The sequence below is a fragment of the Crocuta crocuta genome, unplaced genomic scaffold (genome assembly GCF_008692635.1).
Source record: "Crocuta crocuta isolate KB4526 unplaced genomic scaffold, BGI_CrCroc_1.0 scaffold124, whole genome shotgun sequence".
Lineage (NCBI taxonomy): Eukaryota > Metazoa > Chordata > Mammalia > Carnivora > Hyaenidae > Crocuta > Crocuta crocuta.
In genome coordinates, this window is record NW_027551573.1 from 1,745,445 (window position 1) to 1,770,590 (window position 25,146).

General features: G+C 47.3%; 1 protein-coding gene and 1 long non-coding RNA gene across 2 annotated transcripts in view; both read left to right on the plus strand.

Moving 5' to 3' along the window:
* CNGB1 (cyclic nucleotide gated channel subunit beta 1) overlaps positions 1-9,530 on the plus strand; it is a 72,181-nt gene extending 62,651 nt beyond the window's left edge. Inside the window, exons 32-33 of the mRNA XM_077751247.1 lie at positions 6,003-6,219; positions 8,866-9,530. Of these exons, the coding sequence (XP_077607373.1) occupies positions 6,003-6,219; positions 8,866-9,477 (829 nt within the window). The 3' untranslated portion in view covers positions 9,478-9,530. The remainder of the gene's footprint in view (positions 1-6,002; positions 6,220-8,865) is intronic.
* A 158-nt stretch (positions 9,531-9,688) lies between these two features.
* Positions 9,689-24,826, plus strand: LOC144220965 (uncharacterized). The gene is made up of 3 exons (XR_013331906.1): positions 9,689-9,801; positions 21,094-21,198; positions 24,358-24,826. It is a non-coding gene; the product is annotated as an uncharacterized LOC144220965 (long non-coding RNA).
* The last annotated feature ends 320 nt before the right edge of the window (positions 24,827-25,146 follow it).

The following is a 25,146-nucleotide window of genomic DNA, read 5'->3' on the forward strand; positions in this document are numbered from 1 at the left end:
GAGCCAAAGTTGGACACCTGAGCCACCCAGGCACCCCGAAATGGTAATTTTCTTACTCCTACATATCGTGCTTTCTACATTTATTAGTGAGCATTCTACTGTAAGGAAGAGCTTTCTCTTCATTCCCATTTATTGGTTTATTCACTTATCTATACCAATATGGATTTGTTTTGTGCCATACATATCATGTTACGATCACTATTTTGGTGTTCAAATTGTTCTAGATTTGGCCGGCAGGTGCCTCTTCAGGCTTGTTCTTGTGACTCTTTGTAATGTCCCCAAAATAGCACTTTCTTCAGCCACAATAGATACTCTGGGGTCATCTTGTACTTTCCCTGCCACATCTCTGGAAATAGCCATTTCTCCAAGGAGCTGTGATTCCTTGTAGGTGGAAATGGTTTTTAGAAACCAACATTTGAGCACCCCGTGTGCTCACTGCTACCAGGGTGCCTAGGCCCGGAAGTGGGAAGAGCTAGGAAATACATCCACGTACCCACCTGTATGTATAAATGCAAATATATATAAATAAGTGTAGGGGCGCCTGGGTGGCTAGTCGGTTGAGGGTCTGACTTCAGCTCGGGTCATGATCTCACAGTTCGTGAGTTCGAGTCCCATGTCAGGCTTGCTGCTGTCAGTGTGGAGCCAGCTTGGGATTCTCTCTCTTACTCTTTGCTCCTCCCCCACTTGCATTCTCTTTCTCAAAAATAAAAACTTATTTAAAAGATAAATTTATAGATTTGTGTATATATCAACATCTATTTTTCTGTCTGTATCTGTATCTGTATGTATCTAATGATTTCAGTCTAACACCACGGAAATCCTTCTAATCTTTCCTTTTCCATATTTGATAAATTCCTTCTCCAGCCCTAAGAAATCTGGCTCTCTTTACCCTCATTACATTAATTCTTTTGTTCAGTCCTACAATATAGAGAAAGCAGTTTCAGAATTGCTTTCCCATAGCCCTGGGGTGGGGGCTGGGGGGAAGCCTTCTCAGCAGAATTCAACATTTGGTGCCATTCCTTTGGTCCTTAGCCCAAGTGCCTATGATGTGAGTGTTCTGTTCAGAGTTATTTGGATTCATTTCTTTTTTCTTTCTTTGGTGTGGCCGTTCTGTTCATATGAAATACACAGGTTCTTGTGTTTCGGTTTGCATTTTTTGTGACTCCTCTCAGCCCCAATCCTTGTTGATTTTTTGTTGTTCTGAACATATCAAACATTAACATGGCACCCAAAGTCATAATGCAACAAAATGGGATGCCTGGACGCTGCCCCAGCTACCCCCACTTGATGCCCCCCGGCCTGATAGAAGCCCAGGCTCATTAGTTTCTGCTGCTTCCTTAATGTGTTTCCTGCTGCAGAAATGGGCAGATCGATGAATATTTTCTTTTCCTTTCTGTCTCACACAAAAGGCAGCATACTGTAGACTTTCTTTTGCACTTTGTTTTTCTTCACATGACAACAAATCCTGGGAAGCCTTCTCTGTCAGGCCACGGACAGCATCCTCATTTCTCCGATGCTCACAGACCATTCCTATGAATGAGCATTTAGGCCATTTCCAATATTTTGCCATTACAAACAGTGCTGCTGCGAGCGACCTCATATACCTGTGTTTTGTACTTTTGAAGAATTGGTAAGTTTTTAGAAAAGCGGTTTTTTTTTTGTTTGTTTGTTTGTTTTCAAACCCTTAAGATCAGGTTTTAAGTTGAGTGATGGAGGTGGCAGGGTGTGGTAGAAAATCCCCAACATCCTGGGGAAACCATAGGGTGAAACCCCTGTCCGTGTGAGGTACGGACGCTCTAGAGAAGACGCTGTAGAGCGTGGCTCTAGAGAAGTTACTTAACTTCTTGGATCTCAGTTTTCAGCAGTTCTGTAAAATTAGGGTAACACCCCCCATTGTGTTGTTGGGAAACACAGTAAAATAATAGTGTATATCAATGTCTCCAGGAAGGTGCCTGGCACGTGGGAAAGCTCAGTGAATATTAATAACTGTTCCTCTTTATCCATGAAATCTGCTCTATAATTTTCCCATTGGATAAAGCCTTTTTAAATCTGTATATCCAGTTCTGCCTCCGTCACCTGTTACCATATATTCCTATTTTCTACCTCATTCTATGAAACGACACCATAAATAAACTACCTCCACTTGTAGCACACAATAATTTATTGAGTACATAGTTCTAGGCCCTGGGGATATAGCAGGGACCAAATAAAGCTTGCATTCTAATAGGGGAGACCAAGGATGGAGAAATGAATGATAATGTGATGTCCCTGGCTGGGGACAGGGCTATGAAGAGACACAAAGCGACCTTGAGGAGACAGAAGTGATGGAGGGTGTTATTTGAGATAAGCTGGCCAGGAAAAACCGTTCTGAGGAAGGTGGGATTTCAGCCTATACCTGCACAGAAGGAAAGCATGAGCGGGACTGCTTGCAGGGAAGAGCATTCCAGCCAGAGGGGAACAGCATGTGCAAGGACTCTGTGTGGGGAGCGGGCTCAGTGTGTGTGTGGACCAGCAAGAAAATAAGAGTAACTTCATATGGGATGGGAGGAGTCAAGGGATGAGATTGGGTAGGGCCTTGCAGGTGACACCTCGCAGTGGCTTTGGGTTTTATTCTGAGGGAGACGGGAGCTATGTAGGGTTTTATATGGACAAGTCACTTGACGTTACTTAGGTTTTGACAAAACCCCTTCTGTGACCCCAGGTGAGTGGATGCTATGTTGATGTTAGCGCGTAATACACGCAGGATGATGGGGTCCCCTGAGGAAGGAGGCCGTCCTGTGACTCAGCTTGCCTGCTCGCTCTTAGGGAAGCCCCCGGGCCCTTCCAAAGGCTGGTCTGTCTGAACTTCTCCCACCAAATCTGCCCATTTCCTCCATCTCCTGAGGAACCGGGAAGTAGAGTCAATCCTCATTAGTCAGAATTTGTGATTCTGTGTTTGCAACTCACCTACTCACTAAAATTTATTTGTAACCTCGAAATCAGCACTCCTGGGTGTTCCCGGTAATCTGTGGACACGCGCAGTGCAGTGAACACTTTGAGTGGCCCGAGGCGCTGGTGCCGGGTGGAAGTTGGACAAGGTGATGCTCTGCTGTATTGTTTCAGCTCGTAAGCATCTGAACACTTGTAAGCAAGCGTCTTTTTGTGGTCTGCTTAGTGCTGCCGTTTTCACAGTTTTGTAGCCCTTGTTGGTGATTTCACTGTTTAAAATGCTCTTAAGCGTAATGCTGACGAGCCGGCTGTGTTCCCCAGGGCAGGAGGACTGGGATGGGCCTTGCAGAGAACACGGGGTTAGACCAGCTTTGCTCCGCCATGACTTTCAGAGCTGTTGGTCACAAGTTCAATGCCAATGAATCAAGTGTATATTATGTAAGATGTCTTTCAACAGAAACACGCACAAGTACTATCAGTCGATGAAAATGTCACGAGAGGCCAGCAGAAACCTCACCCCGTGTCTGCCCAGAAACAATGGCCCCGCATTTGCAGGGACTCGGCAGAGCGACGCTACCAGCAATACTGGAAATGACTGTTTATGTCTGAAAGCGGGCGCCAGGTCCCTCTCCCCTCCCCTCCCCCTCCAGCAGGGCATCAAGGCCCAGAAAGCCACCCATTTCCTTGCCTAGGTTCTCTGAGGGTGTGGCAAGTCAGTTAGCGTCCCGCAGAGGCTCCTGACCCTGTGTGGTGAGCCTGTGTCTGCACCCAGCACCCGGTGCTAGAGAAGGCTGAGGGGCCGAGGGGCTGGGGGGCTGGCCCAGTGGGGGGTGGGGGCAGGGAGCAGCCAGAGAAAGGAGGAGTTGCTGACGGGCCTTGCAGCACAGAGGCCCTGGGACAGAGCTGTGGCACGAGATTCATCGGAGAGGCTGGTCTCTGCACATATAAGATTGAGGACAGAGCAGGGGATCGTGTGTGAGCTCTGCCCTTCAAAGGAAAAGATGCTATCTGAGAACCACAGGGCCTGGGGACGTCTGCATGGTGAGAGCCACGTGCGGGATTCTGTCTAAACTACCTGCCTGGCAGATGGGGGACCGGAGGCCCCAAAGAAGTGAAGTGCTCAGCTCGCCGGCTTGGCCGCTCCAAGAAATGGGGCAAAAAAGGTCTGATGCCTGCTACTTTCCCAGGGGCGAATGTGCGATCCTACTTATAGGAAAGCGCCTCGTCAGAAAGTGAGGCTGAATCTCCTTAATCTGGCAATGTCCCAAAAGCCAGCTCAGTGCCTCAAAAGAGAGAAGGCTCCTTAAACGCAATTAGAAAAGGTCCCACAGGTAGTTCTTCTGTGTCATTTTTGTGCCACGCTGAGCCTTCCCACAGACTGCCATGCTGTGAATTATGGACTAAATAACACAGGTGACAGTGCCAGGCACGGAGAGGCCTCTGATGAATTATCGTGTTTGTGTTCTCCTGGGGGAGCCCCAGCCGGAAAATGCAAGTCTTGGGCAATTAATATCAATATGCACAATTTAAATCCATTGCCTCTGATTAGATAGGCAGCCAGTAAGGGCCTCATTTTTAAACAAACAAGTTTTTCTGGAGCCCTGGTGAATGAATTTGCCAATTAGGAGTCTAGGCCCACTAGCTTGCAGACGAAATTCATTTGTTCTTGAGCCAAACCACTCATCACATATCTGTAGCGTGAAAAATTCCCTCTCAAAGGCTGGGGCTCTGTTTGATGGAAGGTTCTATCCTTAGTTAGAGAGCAGGGTGGCATACTGCATTTAGATCTGGGTTTTATTTATTTATTTTTAAAGTTTTTATTTAGTTTTGACAGAGAACGAGTGAGCATGAGCTGGGGAGGGGCAGAGAGAGAGGGAGACACAGAATCCGAAACAGGCTCCAGGCTCCGGGCTGTCAGTGCAGAGCCCAACACGGGGCTTGAACCCACGAATCATGAGATCATGACCTGAGCCGAAGTCGGATGCTTAACCGACTGAGCCACCCAGGCGCCCCTAGATCTGGGTTTCAATTCGGCCCCATGACTTCCTCACCGTGTGACCTTGGGAAATTTTCTTAACCCTCTGGCCTTCCACATCTTTATTTGAAATAAGGGAGAAGAATAGGGCCTCTCTGTGAGGAGGATTCTGTGAGATTTAAATGACACGGTGTACATCAGTTATCTGTTTTCATGTTCGGTATCTTTTAAAACCACACGCACCGATGACCTCAGAGCTTCTATGGGTCAGAGGTCAGAGGTGGCTTTGGTGGGTCAGCTGCAAGGCTGTAATCAAGATGCTGGCCAGAGCGGAGTCCCATCTCGTGTCCCCTGGGGAAGAACCTGCTTCCAAGGTCACTTGCTTGTGAACCGAACTCACTATCTGGTGGCTGGAGAACTGAGGGTCTCAGTTCCCCTTGGTCCTTGCCCCATGGGCCTCCCCCACACAGCCACTTGCTTCCTCGAAGCCAGTGAGGGACAGAGGTCACAGTCCCATGTGACATATTCCCACAGCTGGTGTCTGATCACCCTGCTGTATTCCGCTGGCTGAAAGCAAGTCACAGGTCCCACTCACCCCTCAAGGGGATGGATCGCGCAGAGGCATGAACGCCAGGAGGGGGGTTTTCAGGGGTCACCGAAGAGTGCCTGTAAAGGACTGAGCACAGGGCCTGACACATACAGACACTCAGTATGGACAGGGCGAGGGCAAGGATGGTAAAATGACAAGGAAGCAAAAGGAGGAGGAGGGAAATGCTTTGGGTCTTTTTTTCAGCGGAGCTTCCTATTTCCGAGTCCGTATGTTATGGTGACATTCAGTATTTCCTGTGTGGCCTCAGAAAAGTTACTCAACCCCTCTGAGCCTGCATTTCCTCCTCTCTACGGTACAGACAACAAACGCATGTCGTCGTCCTAGTTGCTCTGATCTTTCACTGAGGTGCGACACATAGAGCACTGGGCGCCGTGCTTCCTCACAGACCGCTAACCAAAACCACCACCGCCGTACAACCCAGTAGATTCTATGCGCTTGCTTCTCTCCCAGAGCGTGCTTGTGACCTTGGCGGACGCTGCTTTCTTTCAGGCGCATGCTGAGAAATAACAACAAGCCCAAGGAGAAGAGCGTGTTAATCCTTCCTCCCCGGGCAGGCACCCCCAAGCTCTTCAACGCCGCCCTGGCCGTAGCAGGGAAGATGGGCGCCAAGGGGGCAAAAGCTGGCAAGCTTGCCCACCTGAGGGCGCGGCTCAAAGAACTGGCTGCGCTGGAGGCAGCGGCAAGGCAGCAGCAGTTGCTGGAACAGGTACTGTGGTCGGGACCCCATCCCCTGGTGTCCCTGGTGAGAGGGCCGGGGTGCTTCAGAGAGCGGGGAGGCTCTCCCCCTTCTTACACCAGTCAGGACTCATTGGGTCGCACGTGACAGGGATGCAAGTCACGGTGCCAGCTCACGTTAGCTTAAGAAAACAGGGAATTGATGGGGTCGGATAGCTGGAAAGGTCAGGCAAGGCTGGATCCTGGAGTTCAGACGATGCCCAGGGGACTGGCTTTGCCATTCTGTCATTCCTGCTTTCCTCGGGGATGGCTTCTGGTCACAAGGCCGCTAGGATTACATCCTCCTGGCTGAGCAGCGCCGACAGAACGTCCCTCTTTCCCCGGGATTCCAGCAAAAGTCCCGGGGCTCACTGTCACTGGACAGAATGGGATCACGCGGCACTTGTGAGCCGCTGACTGTGGTGGCGAGACAGGCCCCCTGCCTGGGCTGAGGGCGGCCGTCCTCCCACCGGAAGTCCTGGCGCTCGCAGAGGTAGGAGCGGCGGGTGTGGGCAGGGAACGTCCCTCCCCAGATGGCAGTGATGTCCTCATAGGGAAGATCTGTGTCTGTGACACTTGAAAAGATTTGAAGAGGAAAAAACCCTGCCCACAGGCACTGTGCCAACTGTCCCCCTCCCGTCCTTGGAAATCTGAAGGGAATTTTAAAATTAGTTCTGGGATTCTTTGCTGTGACTAATGCCAAAAATGCCAATTAGAATGATTGCACTAATTATGACTATTCATGACTGTCCTTTAGGGAGGCTGCTGGGAAGGAGCCGTGGTTAGGCAGGAGCTCCGCGGCAGGGAGGGGGCTGCGGTCCACGTGACAGGACTCGAAGGGGGCGCCTGGGGGGCTCAGTTGATTAAGCGTCTGACTTCAGCTCAGGTCATGATCTCACGGTTCATGAGTTCAAGCCCCGCATTGGGCTCACTGCTGTCAGCGCAGAGCCCGCTTTGGATCTTCTGTCCCCCTCGCTCTATGCCCCTCCCCTGTGTGCACTCTCTTTCTCAAAAATAAATAAAACTTGAAAGAAAGAGAAAGAGAGAGAGAGAGGAAAGAAAGAAAGAAAGAAAGAAAGAAAGAAAGAAAGAAAGAAAGAAAGAAAGAAAGAAAAAGAAAGAAAGAAAGAAAAGAAAGAGAAAGGAAGGAAGGAAGGAAAAGAAATGGAGCCTAGGGAACTTAGTCTCAATCCAGGGGTCCCTTCCAGAGTCCAGGGGTCCTGTCCTGAGATCTTTTGATACCTGGAGTCTGGGGATTGACATCAAAGCTCCCTGGGGTTCCATATCTTCTCAAGATACAGCCACCCATGGCCCCAGACTGAGGACAGATATGATTGCCTGGCTCACAGAGTACCAGGGTCAAGGTCAAACCAGCAAGTTGGGTCCTTAGTGCTGGCTGCTGCATGGGACTGAGCAGACATGAGCCCCAAGGCTCTTCTCAGTATAGTGAAAGGCTCTATCGAAATGGGGCTGATGGCTCCTGAGTAGCAGCTTTTTACCCAGGCAGCTTGGAGATGTGAATTAAATTTGCATGAGAATTCTAATAAAAGTCAATTTTAGAACAATCATGGCAGAATGGCAGAATGCAAGGAGCTCTTAAGTAATAATCCAAAGATACGGATCAGAATCTCAGCTCTGTCACCACCGGGGCTGTGATCTGGGGAAGCTCCTCTAACTTTCTGAGATGCAGATTACTCATGGTTGCCACATGGCACTGTGTAGAGGAAGCAGGATACCTTGGATATCTTATTTTTTTAAATATTTATTTATTTTTGAGAGAGAAAGACGAAGAACATGGGCAGGAGAGGGGCAGAGAGAGGGGGACAGAGAATCCGAAGCAGACTCTGAGCTGTTAGCACGGAGCCTGATGAACCGTGAGATCATGACCCGAGCCGAAGTCGGATGCTTAACCGACCGAACCACGCAGATACCTTTGGATATCTTTTTAAAGGCATTTTGAACCTGGCGAAGCACTTGGCCAACCTCCCCGTGATTCTTTTGGGTCCGTTCATAGAAGGATGCTCGAGGGAGCCCCCTCTTGGGCCCTGTCATGCTCTGGAAGTGAACCATTCTTCTCCTGGGGGAGGAGGGGTCTCAACCTTCGAGACTTCCAGAAAGGGGGCCAGGCCGCAGCTGCTTCCGCCGTCTCAGCCTTTTACGTTGTTTGCTTAGAATTTGTCTCATTCATCCAGGAGGACCCAGCCCGGTAACTGGAGTGGACGGGGCTGCTGGCTCCACTTTGCAAAGGCTTGGTGGTTCTCCCTCCTGGCATCAGCCTCTCCTACCTCAGTGGCACAGGGGTGGGCTTGAACCTGCAGCCTCACTCTGGCTTCCAGCCCCGCCCCTCAACAGAGACCGAAAATATCCCCAAGATCTTCGCTAAATCCAGCCAGGACTTTTAATTCCTAAACTTCCCCATAATATACTTTGTGTCTACCAAATAATCTGGATGCCTTCCAACCCCTCCCTTCCCATCCATTAGATGGAGACCCTGAGTGCTCTGCCATCCTCCTCCTTGGGGGTCCGAGAAAGGGGAACAGGGAGGTGTGCAAGACCCCCCAAGACCCCTCTGAGACCCACCCCCCCCAAGGAGTGTCTGATATTCTTTGCCTCACCAATCACCCTTTCTGCTTTTCAGGCCAAGAGCTCGCAAGAGGCTGCAGGAGAGGCGGGACCTGCCCCCCAGGAGCAGCCAGCGCCACCAGAGCCCCCCACCCCCAGCTCACCGCCACCTGCTGCCCCTGAGAGGCCCGAGGAAGGCGGGGAGGGGGCGGCCGGGCCGGAGGAGCACTCGGTGCGGATCCGCATGAGCCCAGGTCCAGATCCCGGTGAACAGATCCTATTGGTGGAGATCCCGGAGGAGAAGAAGGAGATCCCCGAGGAGGAGAAGGAGATCCCGGAGGAGGAGATTCCCGAGAAGGAGACCCCGGAGGAGAAGAAGGAGACCCCAGAGGAGAAGCAGGAGATCCCAGAGGAAGAGATTCCCGAGCAGGAGATCCCGGAGGAGAAGAAGGAGACCCCAGAGGAGAAGCAGGAGATCCCAGAGGAAGAGATTCCCGAGCAGGAGATCCCGGAGGAGAAGAAGGAGACCCCAGAGGAGAAGAAGGAGATCCTGGAGGAGGAGATTCCCGAGAAGCAGGAGATCCCGGAGGAGGAGATTCCCGAGGAGAGCCAGGAGGAGAAGCCGGAGGAAGCGTTGCCAGCCACTCGCCAGGCTCCCGCAGGCCCGGACTCGGGGGCGGGGCAGTAGCGCCATCGTTCTAGCCCCACCTGCTTCTGCCAAGGCTGGTTTTGAAGTCAACAAATGTGGTCAGTGTCCCTAAGTTCCCACCATCGCCTGAGAACCCTACCTCTCCCCACTGTTATTTTTAAGAACAAAATCCTTTTCTATTTAAAAGCTTGTGGGGAGAGCTGGATAGAATGCGACTCCAACACCTGGGAAGCTTTGTTGGCGACTGAAAGTTCCAGAATGTTTGGGTGTCTCCTCCCACATCTCAAGGATGGAAAACCTGCCAACAGATGGGGAGCCTGGCTGGCTCAGGGGATAGAACATGCGACCCTCGATCTCAAAGTTGTGAGTTCAAGCCCCATGCTGGGTATAGAGATTCCTTAAAACAAAAACATAAACAGCCTGTCAGCAGGAGGGCGGTTAGGCTTTGCTGCTCATTTGACTAAGTGGGAATTATGGCTCCCCTGACCTGACTGGGGACGTGAGGCCCATTAGGGGAGTCAGCGAGGACCTGCCCCCAGCCTCCTGTCCCCAGGCTGCATTTGGTTCCAAGTCCGATGCCCCAGTCTCGGAACAGAAGTGGACTTCCTGTTCTAAGCACCCACTGCCGTCACCCTGTTCTGGCCCACCGGGGCTCACACCTGCTTCCTTTAACACCCTGGACGTAGAGGTGATGGTTCGGAGAATCCGAAATCACAGCTGACATTCCTGACGCTTCTCCAATTGTTCTCCAAGCAACAATCAAGTCGTGTTGCTTTAATGATTCAAAATAAAGGGACTGGGGAGGAGTCCTTCAGTCAGAATGTTGGGGGGATTTTATTTGCATAGCTAATGTCTCTCCGGGGAGTGGGTGATTAAATGGGAAAACTAGTCGTGGGCCCTTTGTGTCCGCCAGCAACAATGAACACAAAAAGCCCCGGAACTCCCGTACGTACTGCCCATTTTATATAAAATTGCAGGACATTGTGAACTGCTGAAGAGGCCTTTGAGGGCTTACAAATGTGTGTATTTGTCCATCGGACGAAAACCAGAACGTTCATTTCCCCAGTGAAAAAAAATGGAAACACTATAGGAGTTCTCAGCCTGGTCTAAACACTTCCAAATCCCAAGGTAACAAACAGATTTCTCTGGTCAGTGACCTACCACATGATCTGAGTAATCACGTTGAATCTAGTGATGAGCAGCATTATTGTAGCCTTTTAGAAAGCTTTGACTAATTTATTTTAATAAATTTGTATGGGCATAAAAGGCACCCAGTTAAAATTATCCCTCCTACCTCTGGTGCCCCACCCCACGGGCCCCTTGCTGGAAGCGACCCCTCTAATCAATTTCTTGTGCTCTTCCTTTTTTCTTTTTTTTTTCCCCTTTCACAAATAGTAACATACTAGAGCTGCTGTTGTTTTTCATTTATTCTGAAGATTCTTTCTTCTTAGTATATAAAGGGCATGCTTATTTTTCATGCCTGCGATCTAGTCCATTGTCTGCAAAGACCATAACATTTAATGGCTGTCCTATTGACAGGCATTTGCCTTCTTTCCAGGCTTATGCTGTTAAGAATAGTGCTGCACTGAAAAATCTTATACATAATTTCACTGGGAAACACTGTTTTTAAATAGGGGAAATCTGGAGGTTTGGGCTAATTTTTGCTTTACCACCGCCAATTATCATACTCATATTTTCACTGCATATTGTCGTGGGTTTTTTTGTTTTTGTTTTTTAAAGAGAGACAGAGAGACAGGCAGAGCATGAGCAGGGGAGGGGCAGAGAGAGAGGGAAACACAGAATTCAAAGCAGGCTCTGGGTTCTGAGCTGTCAGCACAGATCCTGATGCAGGGCTCAAATCCATGAACTGCGAGATTGTGACCTGAGCCCAAGTTGGACACTTAACCAACTGAGCCACCCAGGTGCCCCCGCGTTACATATGCTAAATCCAAACATAGAGAATGCTTCCATCTTTAGCAAGTATTTCAGGGCTATCAATCAAGTCAGTGTATTACCCTTCAGTAGTTGGCAAAATGTTTTGAAGGCACCTTCACTGTGAGATCCTATTTTATAAGGAATCTTTTTTATATGAACATACTCATTATTTTAGATGTCAACTCTTGAATGTATACTGCTTATTATATAAAGCGAGAGATTCTTGAGGTTCCCAAGAATTTCCCAGAAAGAAAATTGATTTTGAAATGAGATTAGCAGTGTCTTAATTTCACTGTGATATTTCATTAAACTTGACGCTTTCACAAAAGTTGGATATTAGATCAATTGAATTTGAGGCTAGCTCTGTTCTCCAAGTAGAACTGGACTCTGGTTGATTGCCAAGGTGTGGATGGCATAGCTCAGAATACTGTAATTCTGCAGCTGAACCTGAATCTTTATTTATGTATGTTGAATCTCTACTAATTTAAAATGTCTCAACGTTCCCTGTGCTATGGTAGAAAATGAATAGCAAGCTATTTTTTTAACTATATAAATATTTTAAATAAAACGAAAACCAAGAGGCTGTTTAAAATTCCATGATCAGATTCCAAAATATATTTGGCTACCTGGAATATTTTCATCTGTTTTCTTAGCAAACATGAACTCTGCATTTACACTCTGGCTTTTATCCTATTACAGTGCATTTTAATTAAAGTATTTAGACAAATGTTCCTGGCTTGTGGATTCCTTTCAGAAACTGACTGTGTGTGACAGACCCTTTTGTGAGGAAAGCGAAGTTTATTTCCTGGCTCGGGCTCCCTAGCTTGCCTACGATTGACATCATGGGGCTGTCATCCATCCTGCATTTCTGGTGCTGGAGGGACATCCTTGTAGTGACCTTGTCCATGGGCCTTGGGACTCTAAGACCCTGAAAAACAGCCCCTTTGTGTCTGGTCAAACCTACAATGACCCAACTCCATGAGACTTGTCCAGCGCCCTGACGTGCTGATAAACACTGGTGGCCCAGTTGGTTAAGCGTCCAGCTTGGGAATCTGTATTCACACCACCCAGCTTCCAATCCTCACTTGATGATATACCACAGATGACACGGAACTCTCTGAGTCCCAGCAGCCTCATCCAGAAGATGGAGATAATACATTGCACTGCACTGGGTCACGGTGATGATCAAATAACACACAGCATTGCCAAGTCTGAATGGGCATGAGGGGTAAAGCTGGCTTGCGATCCCATCCCCTCCCCTTTCCTCTGCTGCAGGTGGGGTACAGAGGATGCTTCCTGAGAACTCTGTGTTCCCTGAATTCCACCTCTGTCCAGGGCTAGACCCCCAGCAGAGGTGTGATCACCTTTTTCTTTGCTCTTTAATTGAAAGTTTGTATGCAGGCCTGGACATATGTTAATTACACCAGTACACATCACAGTCCTCCCCCCCATCCATGGATGTATCTAATCTAGTTTCATACAAACACAGACCCAAGGGGCGCCGGAGTGGCTCGGTCGTTCAGCATCTAACTTTGGCTCAGGTCATGATCTCATGGTTCATGAGTTCAAGTCCCATACTGGGTGAGCTCAGGCCCTGCTTTGAATGAGCCCCACTTCTCTCTCTCTCTCTCTCTCTCTGCTTCTCTCCCCTCTGCCCCTCCTGGGATCCTCTCTCTCTCTCTTTGTCCCTTGCTCACTTGCACCCTCTCTCTCTGTCAAAACAAAAAACAAAAAAACAGAAACAAAAACAAAAACAAACCAAACAGACCCTAAAACACCACAACTCAGGCTTGCTCTCCTAAGATGATGGTTGCTTCTGTTCTGGGCTTGGCCCAGGGCAGGCCTCATGGTGTGACCTGCACAGTCACACGAGGCCCCACGTTCAGAAGGATCTCATGTTTGTTTAATGCTCTGCTCCCACCATCTTGAAATTCTTTACAGTTTTTGAATAAGGCATCCCACATTTTTATTTGTACCGGGTCCCACAGTTACAGAGCCTGTCCTTGCTGGGCTGGAATACCACCCAGTATCTGAAAAGGCCAGTGGGAGACGGAGGGGGAGATGGGTCCTCTTTGTACTCAGCTTTCACTCCCCTTCTTCCAGCCACAGGGTCCTGCTGCTTTTTGAAACAGTACCTTTCACTCGTGCCTCATGATTCAAACATGGTGGACCGAACTAGGCCCATTGGCTGCCTTTCCGGGGAACACGGATCATGAGAGCTATGCCCCTTCCTTCTTGCTAACAGAACTCTGATCTCGTCTTGTGCAGCAATATGCGCAGCCCCAGGAGATGAAGCCCTGGTGTGAGCCAGTCACTGTTCTTCTCATCACTTATGCCAGATGCCCACTTTCCCAGCCTTCCTTGTGGCTAGAGGTGGCCATGTGACCAGTTCCAACCAAAGTATTATAAGCGGAACGGTGATGGGAGGCTTCCTTAATGAAAAGGAACACCCCCTATTTCTGCCTTTTATCTTTCTTTCTGCTTGCAATGTTGGGGGGAGAATATATTTTGAGCTGCAGCAGCCATTTTTTTATTGAATGGCCAAAGAATGAGCAACCTAGACTGTGACGTGCTTGCCCAACCACAGACCACTCATCTCCAGAAAACTTGTTACATGAGACAACGAAGTAGCTTTATTATTAAGCCATTCTTAGTCATGATCTCTTACCTGCTGCTGAAAACATCCGCCTTGGAGGGCAATGAGATGGGAGGGAAAGAGAGAAAACGGAAACAGGTAAATCGTGGTCCTGACACCCTGACTGCACACGCGCTTTGTTCCCGTCGCTCAGATCCTTGTTGCTGTCGTGTTCCTGTCCTTCCCAGCCAGGACTTCAGCTTTTCCTTAAGTACATGGGCTACCTTGTGTATTATGAATAAATTCACTTCAGCTGTAGGTTGGCAGGAGTTAGTTTCCATTGCTCATAAGGAAAGAAACCTCCCTGAAGCAGATAGAAATACTTTGGGGATACTTTTTTAAAGCTCGGGCTCTCTGCTGTCTCTTCTCGTAAGCACACTGCCCCTCTGGCTCAGGGCCCCGCTTTTATGACCTCATTAGCCTCAAATATTCCCTCAGAGGCCTCATTTCCAGACACAGCCACACTGGGGGGTTAGGCCTCACATGGATTGGTGGGGAGACACATTCAGTCCATAACACATAAATTATGGAGATCAACGTTTCCCGGATTCAGTATATAAGCACAGTCCCCTCCAACATCCCTTCAGAAATGAAGAGAAAGGTCTAAGTGCCCTTTTAAATGTGTTGTTTTAGGGGCACCTGCGTGGCTCACTCTGTTAAGCATCCGATTCTTGGCTCAGGTCATGATCTCACAGTTGGTGAGATTGAGTCTGGCGTCAGGCTCTGTGCTGACACTGTGGAGCCTGCTTGGGATTCTCTGTCTCTCTCTTCTCTCTGCCCCTCCCCTGCTTGCTCACACACACTCTCTCTCAAAACTAAATACACTTAAAAAAAATAAATTTATTTTTTCAATGGACATGAGTTGCTGGCATCTCCCAAGAGGTCACCATCATCATGGTAGAGTCTCAAATTTAGCAAATAAAAACACAGGATGCCCAGTTAAATTTCAGTTTCAGATAAAGAATGAGTGGAGTTTTTTTTTTTAAGCATAAGTATGGCCCATGCAATATTTGGGATATACTTATGTTATTAATTATTTGTTATTTATCCCAAATTCGCATTTGACTGGGTGTCCTGTATCTTTTCTGACAACTCCACTCAGTGCAGACTAGCTGCACCACAAAGGGCTGCAGTCTCTATTGTTGACCTTGGCCCTGAGGCATCCTGGGCACCTCCCAGCCTGGAAAGGCAGGACTACGGTTTTGATTGGACATATTACTCCCTGCCTTCTCCTGAGCTGGTCATGATTGATGGAGGAGGAGGAAAAAGATCCATCGCAGTCTAACAACCCACTCTGTCAGTGTTCGGTTTTTAATGTTCATTGTTATTTATTTTATCCTGAATACACATACAAGGTGTTCTGGATCTGAGACAGATTTCTTATTAACTGCCTAAAAGTATGAAGTAAGTGTATCCCCGCCACCCCCAGGCTCCCCAGAGCTTACCTCTCACCAGGGGTCAAGTATCCCGCACTAGGAAAAGTAATCGTTCTCGTTCTCACTCATATAGAGGAAGGAGGTAGCTGTCATCTTCTTTCTTGAAAGATCCTCCTTGGATATTTAATGGGTCTGAAACCTAACGCCAACCCTTTGGTGTGTAAATAGTCTCTCCAGGAGCTAGACAGACCCCAGTGTCTCTGCTTTTGCCACCTGTTGAGTCTCCCAAGTTCTCGGACTTCATTCCTTTTGATCTAAATGCCTACCCATAGATCCAGCACTGCAGTCTTCATGCACCTCAGGACCTAACCGAGGGCCCGAGGCCCAGCTGGAGCCATTTGGCCCTCTCCCTGAGATAAGAGGAGCTTTACCATCCTCTCAGAAGAAGACCAATCAGCTAGATTAATGACTGCAGATCTCATTATCACGAGGGCATGCGAAGGGCCCCAGGAGGCAAGGGCTTTTACCAGAGCATTAGCACCGGCAAATCCAGGAAAGTTGTGTTTCCCCACAGCCAGTGTGTATAGAAACGTGCATAGAGACTGTTGTGGTCAACCCCCACCACCCCCGCTTTTGCCGTCCCAAGTTTCTGAAACCAAAGTGTTTTTGCTCCTTAAAGAAAGGAAAAAAAGAACTCAACGTGTTCCCGGATGAGTCCAAAAGAATAATTCAGGTAAGACTGAAAACTTCCATACATAAGCCTAAAGTTTTTAAAAGTAAAAGTTCCTAAAATCAGATTGGCCTCAGTTCGACAGAGGAAATTATATTGATGGCTCTGGGCAAATGTATAACGAGCAGCACTTAGTAGGAAAGAAAGCTGCTGGGAAAGTATGAGCCATGAAAGTTCGTACCAAAAAATAATATTCTGCATTCTATCAGAAACCACATTTACCTGAAAGGGTAGAATTGAAGACACAGGTAGATCCCCTTTTAAATTACCCCTTTGGAACATTACATGACAACTAAGGGGAAGAAATTTTGGGAAACAGGAGACCAGAAACTTTGTATGATCCAGGTTTGAATTATCCGTTGCAACCTGGGGGAACCTTCCAGTAATCACAGAATTTCTCAGACTTGCTTACAAGGAAATCAAAGGGCACTCACCTGCCGGAAACAGCAGGAGCCTAACCATATCTGTGAGCCGAGGAGGGAATGGAGAGAGAGGGAGAGAATCCCAAGCAGGCTCTGCACTGTCAGCGCAGAGTCCAGCGCAGGGCTCGAGCTCACAAACCAAACCATGAGATTATAACCTGAGCCGAAATCAAGAGTCTTAACCAATGGACCTCCTGAGGTGCCCCCCCCCCAAGTTTGCTTTCTTCTTCGTATTCAGTGGAGGGTTTATTGCTTAGCGCAGAACCACTCCCTCAAGGCCATTAGAATGTCTGTGAGTGCCAGCCACAGCGCTCCTATGTTGCCATCAGTTCTTTATCAGGATTTTGCCCTTTAGTCTTGATGTTGCTCAAATTTGGTATTTATAGGACCTCGATGTCCCTGCTTCATCCTAGTCCTCAAGTCCTTGAACTTGGCCTGGCTGATCCAGGCTCCACCAGCCCTGGAAACGTCGTCCCACATTTACGTTCCATGAGATGCTATGTCTAGCTATTTTGGCTCTAGGCTTATATTCCCTTCCTTATTATTTAAGAACATTTTAGATTTTTATAGTTATGGAAATTATATGCCATACTCTAGTCCTTGTTTCTTTTGAGGCCTAATATATGTATTATATATACCCCCAAACATTGAAAGAACATGTTTTTTGCTTTACTTCTTTTATTGGGGTCCCAGCATGGCATTTGGTGATTTCCTTTATTTACACTGTGGAACACATTGAGGTAGTCCACTGGTTTTTAACTTTGGGAACATTGGACTTCATAATCATCTTGAAATTTATTCTACCCAGATAGTTATGTAATTTTTCAAGACTATTGCTATCTAGGACCCTTGGCTGGCTTGGCCGGTAGAGCATGTGAGTCTTGATCTTGGGGTTGTAAGTTTGAGCCCCATGTTAGGTGTAGAGATCATTTAAGAATAAAGTCTTTTAGGAAAAATAAGAATATTGCCCATCCAGAAGCTCAGAGTCGCCCATTATTCTGCTCATTTATAATCTCAGGGCTCCGGTGCCTCCACTGAATGGATTCCAACCACATAAAAGCACACGCAAAATTGACTTTCAAAGCATACAGCCTTAATTTTAACAGATGCTCTGTCTTGAACTTACTAAAGCAGAATAATTTCATTTAAGGACTTGATTTTTTTCTTTTCCTCCCAAGCAACTCTATTCTTGCAAGACTTTAACCCCAGGCAGAATGGAGGCAAAAATGAATGTTGTATATATTGATCTATACATTGATTTCAATGGTTAGGTAGCCGTTCAGCTGACAGAAGTGAAAGGAGTTAGGAAGACAAAAAACACCCTCCATCATATGACGTGCATTGTTTGAACAAAAGAAATTATTTCTATTGGATTCAGTAATTCAATGATCTACTTTCATGTAACTTCCCTTACTATTAACCAAACCAGAAACGAAATACTAGGTGCAGCTGGTAGGTGCACAAAGCTTGTAAACCAGAAGTGCTTGGGCAATGAGGATAAGAAGTGACATTTTTCAGGCCGAGCCTTTGTCCTATGATAACCGCTGATCGAGTTGACAGGTCCATTAATCAAGGGACACTTACATCCAGCAAGCTGAAAAGACCGGCCTGAATTGCTGAGTATTCGTTACAGGAGAGATAACTCTTATAAAAACCTCTAAGCAGAGCACACTTAACAGCAAAAAAGAGGTAATAACTGTGGCATCTACAAATACACAGAGTTTCCAAATGGAATTTCGGGAGGAAAAAAATGGGGGAGTTTGGAGAATAAAGAGAACACATTTACATTTCAATGGGGGCCAGTCCGGAAGGTAATTTTTCACAAGAACCTAATATATTTTAAATCCCCATGAAATTAATAGCAAGGGTTTCCCTTATTTGGAGTTTATTGTGAGGCTGATGACCTTGCATTGAGCTGATGGACCTTCTCCCCGAGTACTTTGGTGACCTATATGAGCGCGATTAGAATTTAAATTTTTTATTTATTTTGAGTTTGTTTTTCAAGCCTGTACGTGTGAAGCTCTTTATGAATTTGTCAGGTAAAACTGAGCTGATCCAAATAGAACATATGGTCTTTTATGTAACTGTATTAGATATAAAAGCAGTACCTCTAATAAGCTTACAAGTTGAGGCACACATTCAATGGCAGGTAAAATACAAAAATCAGGCACAGACCTGCCTCCTGAGTCCATCACTCATAACTGCCACATTCTTTTATGTTGTTAATGCCTGAGCCAACTGCGCCCGGCCAGTCATCCTCTTTCTTCAAAGCTGCCTCCAAATCCAGCCTATTTCATTCTGATTCCAGTCAGAAAAGGGCCAAATCGGTTTCCCAGTTGAAGATTTTGCTTTTTCCAGACACTTCTAGATGATACATTTCCCAAGGAAGAATGCAGGGGTGATATGCACTAGCAGAGCCCACTTCCCCCTTGGCGTCCGCGTGCATGTACATTCTCGTCCATGCAGGTGGCCTCACTTTTGGTTGGAAAATACTGTCCCTACAGTGGAATGGTCTGGTTTCAACGTCATACTCTGTGTGTTTCTGGGGTTGTGCGATAATAATTACTGCTTGTCAGCGATGTAAGGAAGTGTCAGCCAGCAGTGAGTGGGCTTCTCCCAAACCCCAATGTGATACGATGTGTAAGAACAGGTTTATAGAGTCAGACACTCTGCAGATGTAGATTATTTTTTGCGAATGTGATGACACTCTACCATGGGATTTGCCTTCAGAGGTGGTTTATATGTCGGACCGATCAGTCTTGCTCCCCACTCAAAGGCCCTTCTTCCTTCAAGTGTCTGTAAAGCAGCTACCCTTTTAAATGTCTGTTTTGCCCAGAAGGCGCTCCCAGGAGCATGGCTCATGGGGACAGACCATACAACAAAGAGACCGTATCATTCTCCTTCAGTTTTCGATTAAAAAAAAAAAGAAAAGAAACTGTTTACTTGTTCCGTTGGTTGGTTGAGTCTTGCTTTTGGCAACTAGAAAGTAATTTAGAAAACAAATATCAGGTTGATAGAATGTTTTGGGGAGTTTTAAGGGAATGTGCACAGGAGCATTCTGTAAGCACTAAAGTTTTTGCTATTGTTTTGCTTCTCCCAGAATTGTCTTTAATATTTTCTATATTGTTAGTTGACCATAGTTGGATTTTTTTAATGTTTATTTATTTTTGGGAGCCAGAGACACAGCATGAGCAGGGGAGGGGCAGAGAGAGGGAGACACAGAATCCAAAGCAGGCTCCAGGCTCTAACTGTCAGCACAGAGCCCGACACAGGGCTCAAACTTGCAAACAGCAAGATCATGACCTGAGCCCAAGTCAGACACTTAACCGACTGAGCCAACCAGGCGCCCTGACATGTTTGTAGTCTTAGCATCTTTCTTTCTTTCTTCCTTCCTTCCTTTCTTTCTTTCTTTCTAGAATTTCTTTTCAAGTTTATTTATTTTTGAGAGAGAGGACACAAATGGGGAAAGGGCAGAAAGGGAGGGAGGGAGAGAGGGAGAGAGAATTGAAAGCAGGCTCCACACCACCAGTACAGAGCCCGATGCAGGGCTCAAACTCATGAACTGTGAGATCATGACCTGAGCCGAACTCAGAGGCTTACCCGACTGAGCCACCCAGGTGCCCTGGATTTTTAACATTTCTTTTATCACACTCTGGTGAAGGTTAAAAAAAAAAAAAAAAGACATTTGAAACAGGCATATATACTCTTAATGAAATATAATTTGAGCTTTTATTGGGATTTTGGAATTCTACGCCATCAGCTCTTCAAAAGTACACTTCCGGGGCGCCTGGGTGGCTTAGTCAGTTGAGCGTCCGACTTTCGCTTAGGTCATGATCTCGCGGTTCGTGGGTTCGAGCCCCGCGTCGGGCTCTGTGCTGACTGCCAGCTCAGAGCCTGGAGCCTGTTTCAGTCTGTGACTCCCTCTCTCTCTGACCCTCCCCTGCTCACGCTGTCTCTCTCTCTCCTAGAAATAAATAAAACATTTAAAAAAAAACCAAAAGTACATTTCCTCCCAAGGAGAAGAGTTAATTGGGACAAGCAGTAGCTTAATAAAGGAACAAGAAGACCACGGCACACAGGAGTTGTTTTCTTGCCTTTTTCACGTGTTAAGGATCCTAGTTGGCTGCTTCTTATATGTTCTGAGGCTTTCTAGTTAGTCCGTCCCCAGCAGAAAGGACTCAGAGTCACCCAAGTTAGGCCTCTCAGCTTAGCTTCACATTTGCCCTGATTTCTTGCTGCCTCATCAAATAATGAAGCTCAGCGTTTCCTTCTTGCGCCCACCGTCCGGTTCGCCAGGCTTTCCCGCCACTGCTGCCGGACTGCCTATCACTAGATGGCGCTAAGACTCCGGGACTGGCTGCCAGGACTCAGGGGAACAGCTGTTGTGGAGCCGGGCCAGCTGGGACTGGAAGATTCCTTCAAAGCTCCTCCTGGCAGCACTTTCATTTCACAAATGAGGAAACAGAAACTCCGTGAAAATAATTTGCCGGAGTCCCCTCCACTTCTCTCCTTCTGTTGCTCCTTCATTTTGTTTGTTTGTTTCTTGTTTGTTAACAGCCCCCAAGGAAACTCATCGCCAGAGAGGGAGCCCGGGAATGAATGCAGCGCAGAGAGAGACAGGTCAGATTCGCTTCGCGGAAAGAGCATCCTGGCATCTGCAGGGTACCATTCATTCATTCATTCATTCATTTGCTCGTTCATGCATCTATGAAGCCGCTATTGAATACTTACCTTTTTGGGTTTTGTTTTTTAATGTTTATTTATTTATTTTGACAAACAGAGAGAAAGAGGAAAAAAAAAAGAAAGCAGGGAAGGGGCAGAGGGAGGGAAAGAGAATTCTAAGCAGGTTCCACGACCAGCATGAAACCTGACTTGCGGCTTGATCCCACGACCCTGGGATTGTGACCTGAGCGGAAATCAAGAGGTCGATGCTTAACTGACTAAGTGAACCAGGCACCTCTGAATATTTACCTTTTGTTTCCCACCATGCTAGGCACTGGGAATTAAAATAAAATTAGGCAAAGGTTCTGTGAATTCATATTCTCTTGAGAAATACAGAGATGTGGAAAAAAATCACACCCTAAATCAAAGATGTTATAAGAGAGGTGATCACAGTATGGTTTGGTCACTTGGAGGAATCTGCACCCGGCTGCCTAAGGAACTGAAAGGGAAGGTTTGGGGGATGATGTTAGAGGCTGAAGGACATGAGGGCTTGTAGGCTGGGAAATGGGAGGCAGAGAAGGGAACGTGGGGGAAGGTGGCGAGGCTGGCTGGGAACGCAGGCTGTGGCTGAGCCCAAGGGGCAGTGGCAAAGCCGTGGCTGGCAATCCTGGCAGCCGGGAGCAGACTCTGAAGGCCTTGTCCAAGGTGATTCAGGTTGTAACCAATATCCTTAGAGGGCTGTTACGGGTCAAGGGCTTGATTTCTTTACAAAGCAATGATGAAATTAATTGTTTTAATTTATTTTTTTAATTAAAAAATTTTTTAATGTTTTATTTATTTCTGAGAGAAAGAGAGAAAGACAGAGAAAGAGAGAAAGAGAGAGAGACAGCATGAGCAGGGGAGGGTCAGAGAGAGAGGGAGACACAGAATCTGAAGCACCCTCCAGGCTCTGAGCTAGCCGCCAGCACAGAGCCTGATGTGGGGCCTGACCCCATGAACCGTGAGATCATGACCTGAGCTGAAGTGGGACACCCAACCGACTGAGCCACCCAGGCACCCCTGGAATTAATTTTTAACTAAAGGCACATATTACTTGGATGACACCTTTGAAATATTTTTAAAATGCAATTAAATGGCATTTCAAGTGAAAGAACAGACAATCCTCCCATAGAGCGCCCCCCCAAAAGGATAAAAGGGACAGAGAACCCCTGTCCCCCACCTCCCCCAGCACTGCCTGATTAGAATTAGGGAGAAGCAGACCTTTCCTGGCCCCTTTTGTCATCTCCTTCCTCTTCTGGAACATACCACTGATGTCTTCCTCTTAGTTGTCCAAATTCGGCTTCCACCAGAACCTTTATCTTCTGGCTGTCACCGCTGGTGACTGAGGACATTATTTCTCTCTCCTGGTCCCACCACCACCACCAAGACCAGCCGGGAGTGGCCTGCTTGCTGGGTTTCAGGACCTTTTCTTGTAGCAGGAGGGCCAGGACGGCTGGGACCATTGATGGGGACTGCTCTGGGTAGGCTCTGAGCTGCCACTTTTCCCTGGAGGGACTTGTCTTTTTTTTATTTTATTTTTTTTTATAGTTTATTCATTTTTGAGACAGAGAGAGACAGAACATGAGCAGGGGAGGGGCAGAGAGAGACGGAGGCACAGAGTCTGAAACAGGCTCCAGGCTCTGAGCTGTCCGCACAGAGCCCGATGCGGGGCTGGAACCCATGAACCGTGAGATCATGACCTGAGCTGAAGTCAGACACTTCACCGACTGAGCCACCCAGGTGCCCCGGAACTTGTCTTTTTAAGAATCTCCAAGGCCAGCGCCATCCTGTTTTCCCTTTGTCCAACTCAAGCACTAATTATATTTGTTACTACTATTAACGTCACTTGGCACCCCAAATCAAACGTTCTGTGAATGGAATTGTATTTCAAATGTGTCCTGGGGGTGAGGATGGGGGTGGGAGGGACTGTGGGTGGAAAGAGAAGCAGAGACCTGGATAAAATGAGGACCCTGGAGGGGCGCCTGGGTGGTCAGTCAGTTAAGCGTCTGATCTTGTGGTTTGTGAGTTCAAGCCCTGCATTGGGCTGCTGCTGACAGCTCAGAGCCTGGAGCCTGCTTCAGTTTCTGTATCCCCCTCTCTCTCTGCCCCTCCCCCACTCACACTCTGTCTCTCTCAAAAATAAACAAACATTAAAGGGGTTTCCTTTAAGAGGTAATGAAAGTTCCTTTTAACCGAGGACTTACTACTCCCTCACTCCGAGTCAGGCATTTTTAGTATTTTGTCTCTAATCCTCGGGGACCCTCCCCTGCCAGGAAAGTTCACCTCGGCTCCTCTCTGGCTCTGCAACATACCTCACTCTGAGCCAGCACGTTATGGGGGCTCAGTGAAGATCTGCCTGCATTGGCTGTCCTCATTACAGAGGAGGAAACTCAGCTCAGTTGTGGGCCCTATTTCTTCATTCATGGGTGCATTAACTAAGTACAGTAAAACCTTGGATTGTGAGCAACTTGTTCTGTGAGTGTTTCACAAGACAGGCAGACATTTCTAACATATTTTAACTTGATAAATGAGTGATGTCTTGCAATATGAGTACATGATGCTGAACGTCACATGATCACAACTGAGCCGATAGTTCTCTCTCTCTCTCTCTCTCTCTCTCTCTCTCTCTCTCGCTGTGGGATTGTGGGTGATTGTCAATGCAATGTCACATTTCCATGACATCCTCAAAAGGAGGCAAAAGCAAGTGTCATTGGCTAGGCTCCTTGTTAAAGCTGCACGAAAAGAAAGAGATTCCATTGAGCCAACAGATAGCAGTGATTCCGTTAGTGATAGTGAAAGTCGTCCTGCACAGTAACCCTCCTCTGGTCTCCCTCTCACCAGCCACAAAGGGTTTCCAAGGCAAGTGCAGGCTAATTTGTTTCTTTTTCTTTCAATTTTGTATTTTCTTTATTATTTTGTATTATATTACAATTCCATTATATTATATATATACAATTACATTATATTGTCATCATTTTTATATGGATATTTTTGGTTTGTAGAATGAATGAGTTTGCATTATTTCTTATGGGGAAATTCGCTTTGACATGCACGTCCTTTGGATTACAAGGATGTTTCCAGAATGAATTACTCTCACGAACCAAGGTTTTATGTACTTAGTTTAGAAAGAGGTTAAAGGAAGCATCTCTGAGGTGACCCATGAGGAGTAACGGAAGAGCTCCCAGACACAGGCAGCCCGAGAGAGCCCAGCCCATCAGGATTTGCACTCAGAAGCTCATCGTACTCTCTGATGGTCCGTCTACACTACCGACTGATACTCCCGTTCCCTGAGCTGGAGACGATTTTACCCGTAGGAAGAGACTGTGTTGCTCACACTGCACCCTTGTGCCCCGTTGCCCCCTTGGCAACATGCTGGTCGCCAGAGACTGCCGGGGAAGGGCCAGCTCCCTGGACCACGGTTCTTCCTGCCACCGACAACATCTCCTAGAGGCCTTCCAGGGCTGCTCTCCACCCTGGTCGACCCCGTGTGATCTAGGAGACTGACAAATTGGTCATCCGAGGGATCAGAGGGAGGGACATGGAGATAGATTGACAGTGGTGATGAGTGCAAATACACATGTTAATTTCATTCGTTTGTCCAATTTCATTTTCTACACTTCACTCTGCCCTTATGTGATTTCCTTGGTAAGGAAGCAAGAGGAGCCCTTCATCTGCCACACTTGTGGTTTGCTTGTTTGTTTGTTGTTTTGTAGGTCACGTATTTTGAAATCAAACCAGTAATTCAGGGTTTTTAGTTACCTACACATTTCCCCTCCCGCCCCCATTCTCACTGTCTGTTACTCAGGGGGTGTGGAAGGGGAACTGTGGTGGAGGGAATTTCTAAGCCAGTGTAGACAACATAATCTTGGGGTCCATGGCAGCTCGGTAGGGATGGATGAGGCTCCTGGT